General features: G+C 38.4%; 1 protein-coding gene across 1 annotated transcript in view; it reads left to right on the forward strand.

Moving 5' to 3' along the window:
- LOC109911753 (probable helicase with zinc finger domain) overlaps window positions 1-19433 on the forward strand; it is a 62969-nt gene that overhangs the window by 39970 nt on the left and 3566 nt on the right. The window contains exons 10-16 of the mRNA XM_048609637.1: window positions 858-1155; window positions 1412-1679; window positions 5406-5745; window positions 11608-11735; window positions 12699-12878; window positions 13627-13734; window positions 14943-15121. Of these exons, the coding sequence (XP_048465594.1) occupies window positions 858-1155; window positions 1412-1679; window positions 5406-5745; window positions 11608-11735; window positions 12699-12878; window positions 13627-13734; window positions 14943-15121 (1501 nt within the window). The remainder of the gene's footprint in view (window positions 1-857; window positions 1156-1411; window positions 1680-5405; window positions 5746-11607; window positions 11736-12698; window positions 12879-13626; window positions 13735-14942; window positions 15122-19433) is intronic.

Consider the following 19433-nt stretch of genomic DNA (forward strand, 5'->3'; position numbering starts at 1 on the left):
CAGCTGAATATTACTCCAGACATTATGATGTGCCTATGATTGTAATTTGTATATATATATATTATATATATTTGGTGCAAACTTTCAATACCACATAACCCATACTTAGTTCTTATGTCATGGGAGCTAACAAAAGTATTACCACACTGGGTATAAATACCATGCTGGAGGTAATGCCCACACCCTGGTGGCATTTGACATGGCAAGCTTTCTTCTACATCAGCTGTCCTTTAGCAGGCTTTCCTCTAATTGAATCAGATAAAACAAGAACCTCTACAAGCCAGTCACTTCAAAACACGTACAGCAGGCTCTACAGCAAAGCAAGCAGCCATCACCAGCAAAAATTTGTCAGTGTCCATACGTGAACTTTTAATGATCTGTTTTAAAGAACCCATTGCAAGTATTACCACAAAACTGGATAAAAGTTCTTTTCTCCACAATCCTTTAGGACTTAAGTTCTACAAGCAATATTAAATATAAAGAGTCTTTGTAACATTGAGAGACACCAAATTAAATCCAACATTGCCACTATTGGAAGGTATAATTACAATTTACAAAAGCTATATCCAATGTAAAGATGGAACTAAGAATGTTTGATAGAAATAATTGGCAAGGGGGAGTTTTTTTTGGATCTAACGTGTGCAGGCATGAAATTTTTAAATACGTTACAAATAGATTTTGTCAAATTTATCAGACATTTTACTATGCCATATTTATTAATGGCTTAAAAGCAGTTAAAAATATTGTATCTTTTTTTTAAGACCAGCTTTGATGTTGAAGATTTCCATACAGGATATAAACAATTTTCTGTTCAGTGTGAAATTGTTGTAACAAAGTCCTTTTTTGTTTTCTAACAGCCTCCACGGTTACTCAACCATGTTGCATTTCTGACTAATGCCTACACACCATGCTTTCATATTGCTTCCATTGCTGCTGGTGACTCTGACAGTCTCCACCCATATTCCATATTGAATAAATGCCAAGAGTGGAGTCAACACTTGAGTGGTCAGAACAGGATTGAGGAACGTGTTTATGAAATTGTCGTCAAATTTTCTGCAGAAGTCTTTGGAAATTTTCAGCAAACTATATTTTTTGACTTTGGATCTGAGCCAGTTTTGATGCAGACAGTTACAGTGTCCACACTGTCAGATCAAGGTATTTAGTTGCTTATCATATTTTTCATTTGTTAAAATAAGGTGAATGCCATTTCTCCAGCTGCAGGAAATAATCAAGATGAAACAAGAACAATTATTAATCAATGAAGCAGAGCCTGTTTTTTTAATCATGAGAAACAATTGAAGGTGATTTAATAACTGTGTACATTGTGAAGATGTTGAATGTCAGCTTCTCAGCTGGATAGAGTGGTAAGAAGAAAAACTGTTCAATTTATTTAAAAAGATTTCTTTGACAGGTACAGAAGCATTGCTACAGCATCAGCAGCAATCCCTTACAACATCACAGCGTTGGGATTCAACGTGCAAGCAAGTGGTTGATTTTCGACCTCAAGAGCAGACTGATCTTGATCTGACACTATTGGTGACCTATCAAATTCCTGCTGCTGCTGACCAGTTGTTCACCCGGTCAGTTTTGGACAAAGCATTGAACAGACACAACTATCATTCTCGCTTTCACGATCTTCTTTACATTGAGGAAAATGCACAAAATAAAGAGATAAGCAAGTAAGGGCTTTTCACGTTTGTAATTTCTGTGAAAGCAGAAGATGTATTGTATTTTGGTAAAACAAACAAGTGTAGGACTTACATAATTAAAAGTAAGGCCTTGGGTTGTGTTGTAGAACAGAGAGACCTAGGTGTTCAGGTACATAATTCTTTGAAGTTTGCATCACATATAGATAGGGTGGTTAAGAAGGGTTTAGCATGCTTGCTTTCACTGCTAAGACCTTTGATTATAGAAATTGGGACATTATTTGATGTTGTACAAGACTTTGGTGAGGCCTCTTTTAGAGTATTGTGTCCAGTTCTGGTCGCCCTGTTATAAGACTGAGCTGGAGAGGGTTCAGAAGAGATTTACCAGGATGTTGCCGGGAATGGAGGTTTTGAGTTATAAGAAGAGGCGAGATAACTTTTTCACTGGAGCATTGGAGGTTGAGGGTGACCTTATGGAGGTTTATAAAATCATGAGGAGTATAGATAAGGTGAATGGCAGATGTGTTTTCCCTAGGGTGGGGCAGTTCAAGACTAGAGGGCATATTTTTAAGGTGAGAGGAGAAGGATTTAAAAAAGACATGAGGGGCAAATTTTTTGTACAAAATTGTTGTGCGTGGAATGAACTTCCTGAGGAAATAGTGGATGTGAATACAGTTACAACGTTTAAAAGACATTTAGATAAGTACTTGAATAAGAAATATTTGGAGGGAAATGGGCAAAACACAGGCAGATGGGATTAATTTAGTTTGGGATTATGATTGGCTGGTTGAACTGAGGGATCTGTTTCTATGCTGTGTGACTGTATGACTTGGCTTCTGCTGAAGCTTTGAAAATATGCATTTGTCTTGTCATATACAATCTGATCCTTTATCTTAAGATTGTAGGACTCCAGATTACCCCAGAAAGTCATTAAACTTTCATTGCTAAATTTTACATTCCTTCCCTATTTTCTTTTGTCACCTCTTCTCACATTCTGTCCATTGACCAAGTCCTGCAGCTACATGCTGACCCACTCCAGTGTGAGCCTCCATTAGTGTTTAAGTATGCAGAGCTGAACACTGGTATTAGTACTGTTGGATGACAATGTTGTTGTCTTTTGTAAATCTCCTTGGCACAGGATGTTAATGGTAATTGTAGTCACTCAACCGCAGACTGTGCTGATTTCTGTTACGTGTGCGGGCCTAGAACTCTTTAAACTGGCTCAGCTACGTTTGCAATATACTGACAGCTAACGTCCAGAATGTTTTTTCTACACAGCTACATTTAAAATTACAACAAAATATGCCAAGAATTCATTTAGAACAGTTTTGAAAATTTGTTGAGGGCAAATAGTTAACCGTGTGCATCAGTCCATGCCCTTGATAGTTAATCTTTGATTCAGTCTGCAAAGTGTATATGTGCGGCTATCTGATGAGATGATGATGAGATCAGGTTTGCCTTTGCGTTCCAATAGTTAAATAGCTGGATATCATTGCACACATACACTAAGAATGGTTCCTGAGAAAGGTATTGGAAATACTTGTTTATTCTTTGACAAAACTTGGGCATCATTGTTGCCCATCCCTAATTATTGTTGTGATGTGGAGTTGCTGGTGTTAGACTGGCATGGACAAGGTCAGAAATCACATGACACTAAGTTATAGCCCAACAGGTTTATTTGAAAACATAAGCTTTTGGAGTCTTCTTCTTCAGGTGTTGGTGAGATAGGTAGTGTCAGACCCAGAGTTTATAAGTAAAAGATCAAAGGGTCACAGCATTGATGAGGATGTACTGAACAAACCTGAGATGCTGTTAAGTCTTTAATCAGTTAGAAGGTTTTAATTGATTAATATGTATATGTAAATCCCCAAATTCCTTTCAAGTCCCTGTCCTGTGAGAACTAAAGGTTTTATCAATGTAAAAAAGAGGTGACATTTTAGGTCAGACAAAGAATGTTAGGGGTGAGGCCTTGTTTAGAATCTTTTTGTGTTTTGGTTTGGAGTCAGACTGGTTTTATTTCTAAAGGAGGAATTTTAAAATGCCACATTGAATGACTGTTTATAAATTGTGTGCTTTTTGAACCAAATAGAATGTATCGAATACAAATTCACCCCATGGATTCACATGTGTGTTGCATGTGTGTGTGTGAGACAGACAGAGAATATGTGTGTGTGTGTGTTTATGTGTGTGTGAGAGAGACAGAGAATATGTGTGTGTGTGTGTTTATGTGTGTGTGAGAGAGACAGAGAATATGTGTGTGTGTGTGTGTGTGTGTGTTTGTGTGTGTGTGTGTGTGTGTGGAAGAGTGTATAGTGTGGTGTATCACCTGTAGTGCGATATGAACACAAGATACCAGTTGAGGCTGTCCTCATGGGTGCCGAACTTGGCTACCAGCCTCTGCTTGGCAACTCCGCGTTGTTGTGTATCCCAAAGTCCGCCTTGGAGGACATTTACCTGAAGATCCAAGGCCAAATGTCCTTGACCGCTGAAGTGTTCCCCCACTGGGAGGGAACATCTTTGTCTGGCGATTGTTGAACGGTGTCCATTCATCCATTGATGTAGCATCTGCATGGTTTCGCCAATATACCATGCCTCCAGGTATCCTTGCCTGCAGCGTATGAAATAGACAACGTTGGCCAAGTCACATGAGTATCTGCCGTGCACGTGGTGAGTGGTGTTCCCATGTGTGATTGTAGTGTCCATGTCAAAGATCTGACATGTCTTGCAGAGGTTGTCATGACAGGGTTGTATAGTGTTGTGGTTGATATTGTCCTGAAGGCTGGGTAATTTGCAGCAAACAATGGTCTATTTAAGGTTTGGCAGTTGTTTGGATGTGAGAAGTGGAGGTGTGGGAAAGATCTTGGCAAGGTGCTCATCATCATCAATAATGCATTGAAGGCTGCGAAGAACATGCCGTAGTTTCTCCCCTCCCGGGAAGTAATGGATGATGAAGGGTGCCCTATCAGATGTACCCCGTGTCTGTCTTCTGAGGAGGTCATTATGGATTTTCGCTGTGGCACATTGGAACTGGTGATCGATGAGTTGAGCATCATATCCTGCTCCGTGTCTGTCTCGTTCCTCCTCATCTGAACAGATCCTGTGTATGTGTAGGGCTTGTCTGTAGGGAATGGCCATTTTAATGTGTTTAGGGTGGAAGCTAGAGAAGATTATTGTTGAACTAATAGACTTCCTAGGCTACTTCAGAGGGCAGTTAAGAGTCAACTACATTGTTGTGGGCCTGGAGTTGCAAGTAGGCCAGAACAAGTAAGGATGACAGACTTCTTCCATACATGACATTGGTGAACCAGATGTGTTTTTATAACAATCAATGATATTTTCATGGTCACCATTACTGTCACTAGACTTATAAATGAAATTTAAATACTACTGTGGTGAGATTTGAATTAGTGTCCCCAATTGCTTCTGAATTGCTAGTCTAGTAATGTTACCACTACGTTTTTGTCTTTTCCTAAGTTTGCATGAAAGTTGGGAAACAGAAGGATCTTGAGCAAAGAAGGCAAACAAATGAAAATTATTTGAACAAAGACTTTTTTAAAATCTCAAATGACAATAAGCCATTTAGGTTTTCTGTGACCCCACTCTTGAAATCTCATGGTTGAAATTCTACCCTGTATATTAGATTCATCCATTATTCTGTATATTCCTTTGGAGGAAACATGATGCAGGAAATATTATGTTGGTGAATTTAAAAAGAAAATTGTTCCTTGATTAGTTTAAAATTTCTCCTCTTTGTACTAGGTTTAATGTAAAAGCAAATTTGCATATAACAACATCCTATGCGGTTCCTGGCAATCATGGTGCTGCTCGGCACGTTCAGAATGGTCAACTACTTGCTTGTGTTTTGTTGAATGATACTGTGATAACCAAAGACACTGCTGCGGGAAGACTGGTAATGGAAAAGGTCACTAGCGTTCTGCTGATACCACTCAGCAAAAAGAAGGGTCTCGGAGTGAATCAGGGAAATAAAGAAAAAGTGTATGAAGCGCTTGTGGAAGATCGGTCCAGGGAGTGTATGTTGCTGAGACTCTCCAAAGAGTGCTGTGAAGATCTGAAACTTCGACCAGAAAGAGACATAGAGGCAAGTTTATATAAATTCATGTGATTACATCTTTGAGACATTATCTTTTACCAAAAATTTTCCTATTTCCCTTGGATCATCGCTTTGAAGACAGACCCACAAAAGTTGAATTGAGAAATTCAGCCTGTAGATGGGAAAACCTTAAGATTTCTGAAGTAATGCCTGCCTCTCTTTTGACCCATTTAAAAGAATCGAGCCGCAAATGTACAATTAATGCCACAACATGATATTAGAAAAATCTTCTCTTCAGAATGCATCTGTAAAATTAGTTATATGATGTTTGTATTTCATGTTTTTAAAAATAATTGCATTGCAACTCATAGCAAGGGTGGTTGTCAGCCTGACACGATCATCTATTTATTAGTAATCTTTAAGTTACTGAAGTTGAACTTCTTCACTGAATATGTGGTCTGATCACCACTTCCATGGCTGAAGAATATCAAGGACAGCCATTGACTTATTCTTGACTGACTTAGGCCATAAGACCAGAAGATATTAGGAGCAGAATTAGGCCATTCGGCCCTTAGTGTCTGCTCCACCATTCGATCCTGGCTGATATGTTTCTCAACCCCATTTTCTTGCCTTCTTCCTGTAACCTTTAAACCCCTTACTAATCAAGAATCTATCTATCTCTGTCTTAAATTCACTCAATGTCTTGGCTTTCACAGCTTTCTGTGGCAACGAGCTCCACAGATTCACCACCCTCTGGTTGAAGAAATTCCACCTCATCTCAGTTTCAAAAGATTGTGTCTTTACACTGTGCCCTCGACTCCTTGTCTCTCCTACTAGTGAAAACATCTTCTCCACATCCACCCTATCCAGGCCTCTCAGTATTCTGTAAGTTTCAATGAGATTCCCTCTCATCCTGCTAGACTCCGTTGAGCACAGACCCAGAGTCCTCAACTGCTCCTCATATGATATATCCTTCAACCTGAGAATCATTCCTGTAAACCTCCTTTGGAATCCCTCCAAGGCCAGCTTTCCTTGGATAAAGGGCCCAAAACTGCTCACAATATTCCAAATAGAGTCTGACCAGAACCTTATACAGCCTCAGCAGTACATCTCTGCTCTCGTATTGTAATCCCTTCAAAATTAATGCTAATATTGCATTTGCCTTCCTAACTGTCAACTGAATCTGAATGTTAGCCTTAAGAGAATCCTGAACTAGGACTTCTGACTCCATCCATGCTAGTACCTTGCCCCTAACACCATGGGCCCTTCTCTTATTTATCAGCCTCCAGAGCAACACCTTGTCAAAGGCCTTCGAGAAATCCAAATAGATCATGTTCACTGACTCTCCTCTGACTAATTTGCTCATTCGCTCTTCAAAGAATACTATCAGAATCGTCAGGCATGCCCTCCCATGCTGACTCAAGTCCTATTTTACCATTCATTTTCAAATACAGTACGATCTCCCATAATAATGGACTCCAAAATCTTATTAATGACCAAGGTCAGGCTAACCGGCCTATAATTTGCCATCTTCTGCTTCCCTCCCTTCTTAAACACAGGTGTTACATTCGCCATTTTCAAATCCTTTGTAACTCTCCCCGATTTGAGTGATTCCTGAAAGATCACAACCAATGCCTCTACAATATCCCCATCCTGGGATGTAGTCCATCTGGTCTGGGTGATTTATCCACCTTCAGACCTTTCAGCCTCCCAGAACCTTCCCCTTAGTGATGGCTGCTACACTCATCCCTGTCCCCTGACTCTTTTGAAGTTCTGTAATGTTACTGGTGTCCTCCACGGTGAAGACTGACACAAAGTACCTATTCATTTCCTCCACCATTTCTTTGTTCCCCATTATACTTCTCTAGCCTCATTTTCCAGTGGTCCAATGTCCATTCTTATCTTTCTCTTAATTTTTATCTGTTTAGAAGTCTATTGTAGTCTTCTTTTATATTACTAGCTAGCTTGCTGGCATAATTCATTATTCGATTACTTTTTTAATTGTCCTCTGCTGGTTTTTCAAGGATTCCCAATCCTCGGCTTCCTACTAATCCTCACCATATTGCATGCTTTTTCTTTTGCTCTTATGTTATCCATTATATCCTTTGCCAGCCACGGTTGCCTCTTCCTTCCCTTAGTATATATCTTCTTTGTTTGCATGAATTCCTGCTGTGCCTTCCTGCCAACATGAAATTCCGGCCATTGTTGCTCTACCATCTTCCCTGCCAGGGTCCCCTTCCAAACAACTCTGGCCAGCTCCTCCATCATGTCTTTGTAGTTACTTTTACTCAATTGTAATACTTTTATGTCTGATTCAAGCTTCTCCCTTCCAGACAACAGGATGAATTCTACCATATTATGGTCACTTCCCCCCAGGGGTTCCTTCACCCTAAGCTCCCTACTCAAGTGTGCCTCATTTCACATTACCAAATCCAGAATTGCCTATTCCATAGTGGGCTTTAATGCAAGTTGCGCCAAGAAATCATCTCATAGACATTCCATAAATTCATTTTCTTGAGATCCACAACCAACTTGTTTTTCCCAGTCTACCTGCATATTGAGGTCGCCCATGATTATTGTAATAGTACCTTTCTTACATGCCTTTTCTGTCTCCTGATTTATTTTCTGCGTCACATTCCTGACTACTGCTAAGAGGCCTGTACCTAAATCCTATCAGGGTCTTTTTATTTTCTGGTTCCTCAACTCTACGCACACAGATTCTACACATTCCGAACCTATATTGCTTCTTGCTATCAATGTAATTTAGTTTCTTATTAACAAGGCAACCCTGGATTCTCTGGAAATCTGCCTGTCCTTTCAATTGGACGCATATCCTTGGATATTTAGTTCCTAGACTGATCCCTTGCAGTCACGTCTCTGTTATCGTACCCACCAATTTCAATCTGTGCTACAAGCTCATTCACCTTGTTTTGTATACTGTGCGCTTTCAAGTACAACACCCTTAGTCCTGTGGTGACTGCTCCACTTCTCATAGTTGCCCCTTTATTTTCTGCCTGAAGTTAAATCTGACCCTTTCCATATTCTCTGTCCTATTACTTGTTCTCGAAACTTTAATAACCTCTCCTGAGCACTCCTCCCCTTTGACATTTTTCCATAATTTTGTTTAAGAAACTAGTTTATTTAATTTGTTGATTGCTGCTCCATGATGATCGGTTACATAAAACACTACATTTATGAATGGCAGTAGAATTCTTTCAATTTTACCATTAGCTGCATTGATCATATGGCGTGCATATCACATTTTTAAAAGAAATAAGCAAATTATGAAGAATTTCCCGTGTGCAGCTTTTATATTGAATTCCGTTTAGAGCTGGTTACTGTTTTGCAATTTTTACATCCTAGCATTTGATTTAAATTTGCATGATCTAATATTTATGTAAGTGCGATAGTGTTGTAAAATCATAAAGGCACATGAGTCCATCCTAGCAGCAAGTTCCAGGGCATTACCTCTCATTGTGCAAACAAAAGTTCTTGACATTCCCCCCCTCCGCCCGCTTCATATTTTGTTCAAAATCTTAATACAAGGACTAGGAGAAACAGATTTATTAGCTGAAGGAGAAATTAAGAAATTAATATAATTGGAATGTACTGAGGGAGCCTAGTCATAACCTATAGCCAGCACAATATAATTGTTAAGTTTTACTCTTGAATATTTTGGAGTTAAGTTCTGAAGTTACTGTCACACCTTAAAGTATATTCTGTATGATACTTACATAATATTGTGGGAGTAAAATAATTTGAAGTAAAAGGGTGTTTTTTACATGTAATTTTATCACCCCTTTCACAATGGATTACCAATAATTAAGCAGTTTGGCTGACTGTATTACTGTTTGGAGGAAAATTTGTAACGTCCTCAGCATTCTGTTCTTTTCTTTAGTTTTTCTTTAGTATTTGCTGTATTCCACAAATAATCAAAAACTTAAGGTTTTGATAGTATGACCCACATTGAGTGCTGTGTTACTTGATACCAAATTGGTGGGCTGATGCCAGTCACTGATTAATTGACAGAAAAAAATGGTCTAAGTATTGCTGCTTTGAGTCAGTCAGATTGAAAATTAGTTTTTACGCTGTCAAGTATTACATTTCAGTGCAGCATTTTGTTCCAACAATAGTGTAGACTATATTTTTGATGACCATCTTGCTTTGAGTATTGTACACCACTGTAGTCCAGAAGTAGCCATTATCAAGTTGTTGACATTTAATGGAATAGTAAAGTGGAAATCCAACCTAACACTTGGCTTCCCATGATGTTTCCTGTCACTTTGATATCCATTCATCACAATCTTCTGCCAGGTACAGCTAATTGGGGATAATTCATTTCTCCAATCAACCTGAAAATTGTCCCTCAACGCTAAGAGAAGTCTTTCAAGCCCTTATTGACATACAAACTAATCTGCAATGTATGACTTCAGTCCTGATGTAGCTTGAAGGCTGATTTCATCTTATAAGAAACCACAAGCCAACACTTCATGGAAAATCCAGTGCAGAAGATCCTTGGCTTCAACCTTTTGCGAAGTTCAAAGTTAGCGTTAAGCAGCATCAAAACATATATTGCAGATAGGAACAAGAGCACAGGAATAGATCCATACTGTTTTCTTGCATTTTGTCCATTTACCCAAATATCATTAATATCATAGAATGATATTAATGATAGAATATCATACAGTGTGGAAGCAGGCTATTCAGTCCATCGAGTCCACACAGACCCTTTTAAGAGCATCCCACTCAGAACCATGCCTCTACCATATGCTTGTAACTTGTATTTGCCTTGGCTATTCCACCTAGCCTGCATATCCCTTGACACTATGGACAATTTAACGTGGCCAATCCACCTAACCTGCACATCTTTAGACTGTGAGAGGAAACCGGAGCATCCAAAGGAAACCCTTGCAGACACGGGGAGAATGTACAAACTCCACACAGGCATTCATCTGATGCTGGAATCAAACCCAGGTCCCTGGCACTGTGAGGCAACAGTGCTAACTACTGAGCCACTGTGCCGCCCCTAGAAACCTATGTAGAAACCTATCAGTCTTTGTCATGAATATGCTAAATGATTATGCTGCCACAGCCCTTTGGGAAGGGTATTCCAAAGATTCACCCCTGCCAGAAATCCTTTCTACTTTCAGTCCTAAATTGATTGTCTTTTATTCTGATACTATGTCCCCTGATTCTGGATGCTTCCCTATTTCCCACCTCACCTTCAGCCAGGAGAAACATCCTTTCTGCATAATGTCTACCCTTTTAAGAATTTCGAGAGTTTCAATGAGATCACCTCTCATTCTATTAAACTCTTACAGAATATAGGTTTAATCTCATCAGTCAATTCTCTTAGGGTAGTCCTGGTATCCCAAGAATTCACCTTGTGAACTACTGTTGTGCTCCGTCTACGACAAGGACACACTCCTTTCAGGTAAGGGGACCAAAATTAAACACAATATTCCAGGTCTCATCAAGGTTGTAAACAATTGAAGGAAGACATATTTACTCCTAGGATATGGGTACTCAATGCAAAAATGGAACATTTGTGGTCACCTAGGAAACATGGAATATATAACGACTGAGTGCTTCATTCACAAATAAAAGAACAATTCACTTTTCTATTCCTGATGTAGTCACAATTGTTGATGTACAGCCACAGCAGTCATAAGAAAATGTGAACTGCAAAAGAGTTCAGAATGGTACAGTGATGGGTCACTGTAGTAGTGTCCAACTTAGTTGTTCACAAAAACTAAAACTGAAGAGTATTTCTCCCTTCATTTTGCTTTTTATGGAACTTTCATATACTAAGTAAAACTCTTATGTATTGGTTGTATGAACTTTATCAGAATCCATTCTGATTCTTCAATGCATTTAAATTGCTTAGTGATCTCTTGATTCATTCAACAGGTGGAGCTTCAGTTTCAGTTGAACCGCTTGTCTCTCTGTGAGATGCACCTAGCTTTGGATAATCTGAAAGATTGCAGCCTGGTATCCCCAGACGTTTCTTCTCTTCTAACTCTTGATTTGCCAGATAGGTATGGAACTATTTTTTTCTCCCCAGTGGCTGCCAAATGTAGTGATTTTCCAAATAACTCATTAACATTTTGTACTCAATGGTTTGAAATGTGCTGCGATATGAGGAAGAAAAACAAAACTGAGGAAATCAAAATTATAATGGCTCTTGAATCAGCAATTTTCAAGACCATTTTAAAAACCAGTGACATGGATTATAAGATTCTCAGAAAATGTTGGAAGGACTCTGCTTTGGCTCAGGGAATGAACCAAGAAACAGAAAGGAAATTGTTCCATATCAGTCTGTTAGTTATAGTTGTGTTAGTTTGTGGAGAGCCTTGCAATTATACTTCTTTACAGGTGAGAACTGAATTAATCTTTCTTTCATTTTAGTCTTTTGGAGAAGTAATATCTCATTCATAGGTGCTTTCCTATTCCTGTTCTCAAGTCACAATAACTACACCCACTTTGGCTTGTAATCTCTGCTGGTTGTGATTTTTTTCATCTGCTCTTTTTTCACTTTCAAAATTGTTGAAAGTTAGGTGCTACATCTTTTCTCCTTGTGGTAAAGTACAAACATCCCGTTTATGGCCTGTGATAGTTTTACAAAATCAGTTAAATTTTACTTCTGATCTTCTGCTTATTGGACAGGTGGAGGAGAATTTTACAGTATTCATGTTGCATTTTTCAGATATGGACCGGTTTTGCGATTGTTGCTGAAATGGGAGTGTGTGGAAACCTTGTGAAGAGGCTTTTCTTTGTTCTGAAACACTTGTGAAGCATATAGAAGATATTATATAAATGCACATTATTGCTGAAATGTGTTGAGAACATTGGCATGTTACTGAATACGGGAATTGCTGCTTAGATATTTTCTTTCAGATTCAATATTTTTCTTTATTTCATATCTATTAATTTTTTCTGTGCTGTAGATATGACATAAATGTACAATTTTCAAAATAATGATTTTCATTTTTGTCCTTCAGGGACTGGGAGAAGCAGCTGGACCCAAGGCTAAACTCCAAACAGAGGAAAGCAGTTGGTGTTATTACAGCTCCCATATTGTTCAGTCTACCACCGATTCTTCTGACTGGGCCGTGTGGCACTGGGAAAACGTTCACTTTGGCAAATGTAGTCAAACAATTGGTGAAAGACCCTGACAAAAGGTAGAGTGAAGTTGATGGATGGACTGAAAAAAAAATTGTAATATTCTCAAGACTTTGGTGCATGAGTGCACAATCAGGCACAAGCTAAAGTATTTTAGAACTGTGCCAATCTTCTTGATGACTAGATAAAGGACGTACTTTAAATTTACTCTTTCCCTTTGTAACACAATTTTTTTCCCCTAGTCTATTCTGTTTGCCCATTCCAGATGGTGACTTTTTCTGGTGTATGCTAAATAGCTGTTTATTGAATATCACCCCAAGTATCTGCTTCAAATCTATGAGATTGCAGATGTAGTATTGGTTGGCTATTTAATTTCGCAGGAGTTGACAGCTGATAATTTGTCGTATTAGAAGTACAGATGTTCTGGAAGGGATTGATATGTCGTAAAGCTGAGTGGGATTCAAGGATGTGTACATGATTCCTTTCTGTCCATGAACTGTTGAAGTTAATTGTGACCACGCTAGCATTCCAACTGAGATTGGCTTATTGAAAGGAGACCAAGAATTAATGTATCTGGTCTGTATAGCTCAAGACCACATCATATGACACATTTACTGACTGAACTATTGGAGTTAAAGCTTTGTGGCCATGAGTGTTCCTGATATTTCAGATGTTTCACTGTGTGGCATTAGGGGTACAGGAGAGAGAGAGAGACATGGATGAACTCAAAGTTTATCATCATGGATTTTAAGGTACAGTGCACCACATTTCATTTTTTACAATGGATTCCCATTCTGTTTCCTCCAGTCTCAGGATTCTGTTCTGTACTCATTCTGATACTGCAGCAGACAGTTTCATAAAGGACTACCTCGTTCCTATGTTTGAAAATGATGCCAGTAATCTTACTCTTCTCAGGTGAGAGCACTATCCACTTAAACATAAGCAACATATTGTTAGTTTATGACCCTCATAAGGGTTGATTTATATAAGTAACCATTCCTGCCCAATATTTAACAGATCTGTAATGTGTTCACTTGGAATTAGTAATCTGTGCTGGTCTTCTGGAGGTACGACAACGAGAGCAATAAGAGGAAGGACACCACAGCATAGCAGTAATGTCACTGGACCAGTAAAACAGAGGTCTAAGCTAATACTGTCAAAGCACTGAGTCGAGTGCCATTACAACAGTTGGTGGAATTTAAATTCAATTAATTAATAAAATCTGGAATTAAAAATCTGGCTTCACTTGTGTTGATCATGAACTCATCATCAATTGTCATTAAAAAAAATCTGGTTTGCTAATGTCCTTTAGGAAAAAAATCTAAGTCTTACCTGCTCTGGCCTTCAGTCCCACAATAATGTGGTTGATTCTTACCTGCCCTCTGAAATGGCCTATCAAGCAACTCCATTTAGGGGCACTTGGGAACATGACAATGAAATAATGAAACAAAAACTATTGTAACTGATTCTCTCACAGGAATTGTCAATTTAAATCAATTTCTTGTAATCCCATGAACCTTCTGAATTTTCAGTGTGTCAATCTATTTACTTGGTATTTGTAAAGCCACAATAAATCAATGGTTTGTTGTGGTGTGCTTCAACCATTATGATTTACTTGCTGGTGTAACATACTGAGCCATTGTGTAGGGAACGTGGAAGGGAATACTTACATTTAAGCACAGAATTGTGCCCCTTTTGTAAAGGAGAGAATGGATTAACGTGCATTATTTGTGTCACCTTGAAGCAGATATATTTTTGTGGATCAGATTTTCCTTAATTTGAAATTCCTTGTGGCTAATTCAATTATTTAATTCAAATATATTTGAGCTATATCATAGAATCTTGCACAGAAGACATTCAGCCTATTGTTCTTCCACTGACTCTTTAAAAAAGCTAATCAATTGTCCTAGTCTTTCGTTCACCTTACACAACCAATTTTCTTTAATCTTTTCAAGCATTCATCCAATTCTAGTTTTTGAAAATTATGATTGCACCTGCTACTGGTTTGTTTCAATCACAAAAAAACTTCCAGGCAAATAAAACCTCTCTTCAACCCCTCTCTGATTCTTTTGCTAATTATTATATATTTGTCTTCTGATTAAAACTCAAACCTTCTTTTCTAGAATCTGTCACAAAACCAAATATGTGAAAACTGTGCATCCCGCAGTACAGCGCTATTGTCTACTTGCTCGGAACCAGTCTACATTCCTGCTGCCAAGGAAAGAGGACATACTCAAGTGTCAGGTGGTTGTGGCAACTGTGAGTTCATCAAAATACCTCTGTTGTGCTGACCTCCAACATGGTACGTTTACTCTAAGCTCTGAATTTCCATTATATGCCCAATGTGTTATTTCCATACTTGTTTCTCCACCACTAGAGGTCCTTCTAATACTGTTTTAAAATTAAAATAAAACAGGATAGTCAAGCTGTACAAGCCTGTAAGTGATGCGACTCTCTCTTTCCCATAAGTGAACATGGTCCAGTAACTTTAGTGGAAAACTAGCCCCACAAGTGAGAATAAGAACTTTGGCAGCTTTCCGTCCAGGATTTTCTCTGGCACATGTTGCAATTTTCCATCTTTCTAAATGTATCTTCAGTAACTAGTTTAAAAAGTTAGAAGCATTCAGGGCTGTTCATTGGCTGATTGGAGTAATGAAACTGTAATAAGGACAGGATTTCACAGAAGTTCATGAAAATGCTTTGGTGGAAATTGTTGACCATGTCAGGATTGAGGCTGTGGGTTGTGCACTGGGGCGTCCATGATACACTTTGTTGCAATATACATTATTTTGCACTCACATCACTGACTTTTTGAGGAACTGAATGTAAAATTTCCCTGCAATCATGTTGTTGCATTGGTTTTGACTCAGTTCAGTTTAATATAGAAAACGTACAACTCATAATTCACGTCTGCGCTACCATCTTTGCATCTGTTCCTAGCATCCTGTCTGATGCTTCTGAGTCACACTGTGTTCTCTCATGTTGTTCATAGTGACTTCACATCACAATCAACATGAACTTTATCAGAAATTATCATTGCAATCCTTCAACAATGAGTAGCAAGTCTATTACTGTAGAACAAGGAAAATGTTTTACAGGGTGTGTTTATACCTTGTGTTGTACAGTATCATATATGTATTGTATGTATTTTGGTTGCTAGGTATGAAACACAACATTTCCCTAAGTTACAGTCCCTATCCCTACCTCATTCCATTGTTTCTTACAGGAGAGATTTCTCCGATGTCAGTTGCATAGGTGACTTTAGCGCCTTTACAGTCCCTATCCCCCTGTATTTACATCATTCTTATGGAGGCAAATTCCTCAACGTGAGTTGTTTGGACATAAGTTGTACTTTTCTTGTACATAACCTCAATGTCGAGGACCCCTGTATTCCAATTTTATATTTATACAGATTATTGTTTGCACCTTTTGAATATTATGTACTTTGTAGCGGGGAGCCATGACAGAATTAGTCACAGCACTGTGAAAGGATATTGTCTCCTTTTTCGGTTCCATTACTGATGGGTAGTGCAAGGAAGTAGATATCTGATGTGAAAGAAATCCTTCTCTGTTTCACGTGCATGGTCTCCTTGTTAGATTGAATGCCAATCTTAAATAGATTCTCAGACGGAGATAGATGGAGGTATGGAGCTTCTCATTAGAAAGAATTGAGAGAGACAATATTTAGTTTGTGAACGAACAGTGTTTCATTGATATTTTAGCCAACTTATTTTAGATGAGCATAATCTCATGCAAAAGGAACTAAAAGTATATGGAAACTGAGAGAAGGACATTTCTTTGTTTCAAACTGCAGCTGACCAAAGATCAGACTTCAGTCAAGTCAAACTGTTATCGATTGTTTGTTTCAATCTAAACTGAAGCATCTCATCCACTGCCCGTTGCAATTTTTGTGATGGCTTCATTTTACAGCAATAAAATATTAAATCCTCATAAGAGGAAATGTAAGTTTGATACAATGATGACAAATGTAATTTATCACAGAGCTGAAGCTTTTTGTCTTGTACTCATGAGGCCTGCCGTGCAAGAAACAAAACTTGGAAAGTGCACGTCAATTTATGCAACATCGACAAGCATGCTCATTGGTTGGCATGAGGGATGTAACAGGGATTTGCAGTCTCCATAATTTGTTCCTTAATTAAAAAGGTGCAATGTATGGACAAAATTCCTTGATCTGTGGAATTCTTTATTGCAGAGGGCTGTTGAGGTTGGTTTGTTAAGTATTTTCAAAGATGTGATAATTAGTTATTTAATCAGTGTGACAATCAAGTGTATATTTAAGGCTGAGACACAGAGATTATTGATCATTTAGGAATCAAGGGTGATGGGGAAAATGCAGGAAAGTGGATATGATGAATGTTGGATCGGCAATTGAATGGCGGAGCAGACTTGGGGGGGTCACTGGCCTACTCCTGTTCCTATATCTTATGGCCTATGGTTATGGAGATAAGACCATGAGGTGCAGGAGTAGAAGTAGGCCATTCAGCCCATCAAGTCTGCTCTGCCATTTAATAGCTGATCCAACATTCTTCATATCCACTTTCCTGCATTGAGGTCATGACCAATCTGCTAACCCTCAAATGCAGTTTCTGAAAGTTATGAGAGATTAATGTTTCAGGTGTGGTTTAGCTTGAGTGTATTTTAAATATTTTCAGTGGAATTTGTTGACAGATGAATACCAGGATTAAACTGTGAAATTTAAAACTTATTTTTCATGCGTTAATGAAATTTTGAATGTAAATTATTATAAGATATTCCATGCATTAAGTGAGTTTCAAGGTGACATTGAGCCCTTGTTCCACGTCAGAAATTATAGAATATTTGAAATTGCAAAATGTTTGCCTAAATACTGGCAGTTAGTATGAAGTTTTACCTTTTCTACTCTATTGATTTCAACATTTTTAAAGAAACATTATTTATGTGGAAGTGTATAACTATTTTTTTTTATACTTCCTTCAGTAATGCTTTCTTGAATAATAAGAACATAGGAAAAATTAGGGTTAGCTGAATATTCTCTTCAGCAACCAGAGCTAGCCTTCTGAAATGGCATGGCTAATAATAAAACCTTAGATTGAGGTTGTTGACTTGCTCGCCGCGCTGGCTTGTTTTCGTTCAGACATTTCGTCGCCATGCTAGGTAACATCATCAGTGAGGCCTCCGATGGCAATGTTGTTCTACTGTACTTGGAATTTATACTGTCCGGCCCGTTATGGTGAGTAAGTGTCATTTCTGGTTTTGTTCTGTATGGGTTTGTATATGGGGTCCAATTTTATATGTTTATTGATTGCATTACGGGTTGAGAACCATGCCTCTAGGAATTCCCGTGCATGTCTATGTTTGGCTTGGGCTACTATAGTTACATTGTCCCAGTTAAACTGATGGCCTTCATTGTTCGAATGTACTGATATTAAAGAAAGTTCGTCGTGTCGTTTTGCTGCTCGCTGATGTTCGTGTATTCTGATGGTTAATTTCCTTCCGGTCCAATGTAATGTTTGTGGCAGTCGTTGCATGGTATTTTGTAAACTATGTTGGTTGTGCATGTTGTGGGAATGGTGTCTTTAATCCTTGTGAGTGTTTGTCATAGAGTGGCTATGGGCTGGTGCGATACCATGATTCCTAGTGGTCTTAGGAGTCTCGTTGTCAGTCCTGATATGTTCTTGATGTAGGGCAATGTGGCAAGTGTGTTAGGGCGTGCTGTGAGCTCTTGTCATTGTCTATTGAGTAGGCACCTGCAGATATAAATTCCAAGCAGAGTAGAGCAACATCACTTCGCCGGAGGCCTCACTGATGATGTTACCTAGCATGGTGATGAAACGTCTGAATGAAAACAAGCCAGCTCGGCAAGCAAATCAACAACCTCACCCACAATCTGAGCTACAAATCTTTGCTGAAACTTTAAAAACCTTAGATTCAGTGGTATTTGGATTACCTGTTCCTCATTTCCCTTTTCACAGTAAAGTGAACAGTAACAACAATAGGCACATCATGGATCTTAGTTGCCAATAACAAAATAAAAGCTGGTTGATCATGTAAAATTTGCTTTGTTCGTATGTGTTTAGTACTTCATCCATGACAATGAAAACAGATCAGAATCTGCAAATTGAATCCACTTAGTACATAGCTTCTGCTTTCATTCTGTCAATTTCCAGTTACAAAAATGGTAATTGTTCTGAAATCAGTTAATTTGCTCTTTACTCCACATTCGTTTAAGGTTGATGTTATAATGAGAACACCTGATGAAAAGTCATGGACCTAAAACTTTACTCAACTTCTCTTTCCACAAATGCTGACAAATCTGTTGAGTATTTTCAGCATTTTATGTTTTTATTGAACATGTTGATTGCTTGGGCTCAATATATTTTGAGGACATTGAAATTGGTGGCCATGACAAGTTAAAACATCATGGATTGCTAATTTTAATATATTCACAATTGTAGCCTTCAGTAACTGCTTATCTTACCTAATGTTTGAGGTTAAAGCTTTTGTTTAAAAGATATGCTGAAGTTATAACACAACAGTGGGAAATTCAACTCAACCAGTCTGTGGCAGCACGTAGCCCTCATTGTAGGAAATAGTTTTTGATCACATTTGCCTAC

This window comes from Rhincodon typus, chromosome 21, assembly GCF_021869965.1.
Source record: "Rhincodon typus isolate 14 chromosome 21, sRhiTyp1.1, whole genome shotgun sequence".
NCBI lineage: Eukaryota > Metazoa > Chordata > Chondrichthyes > Orectolobiformes > Rhincodontidae > Rhincodon > Rhincodon typus.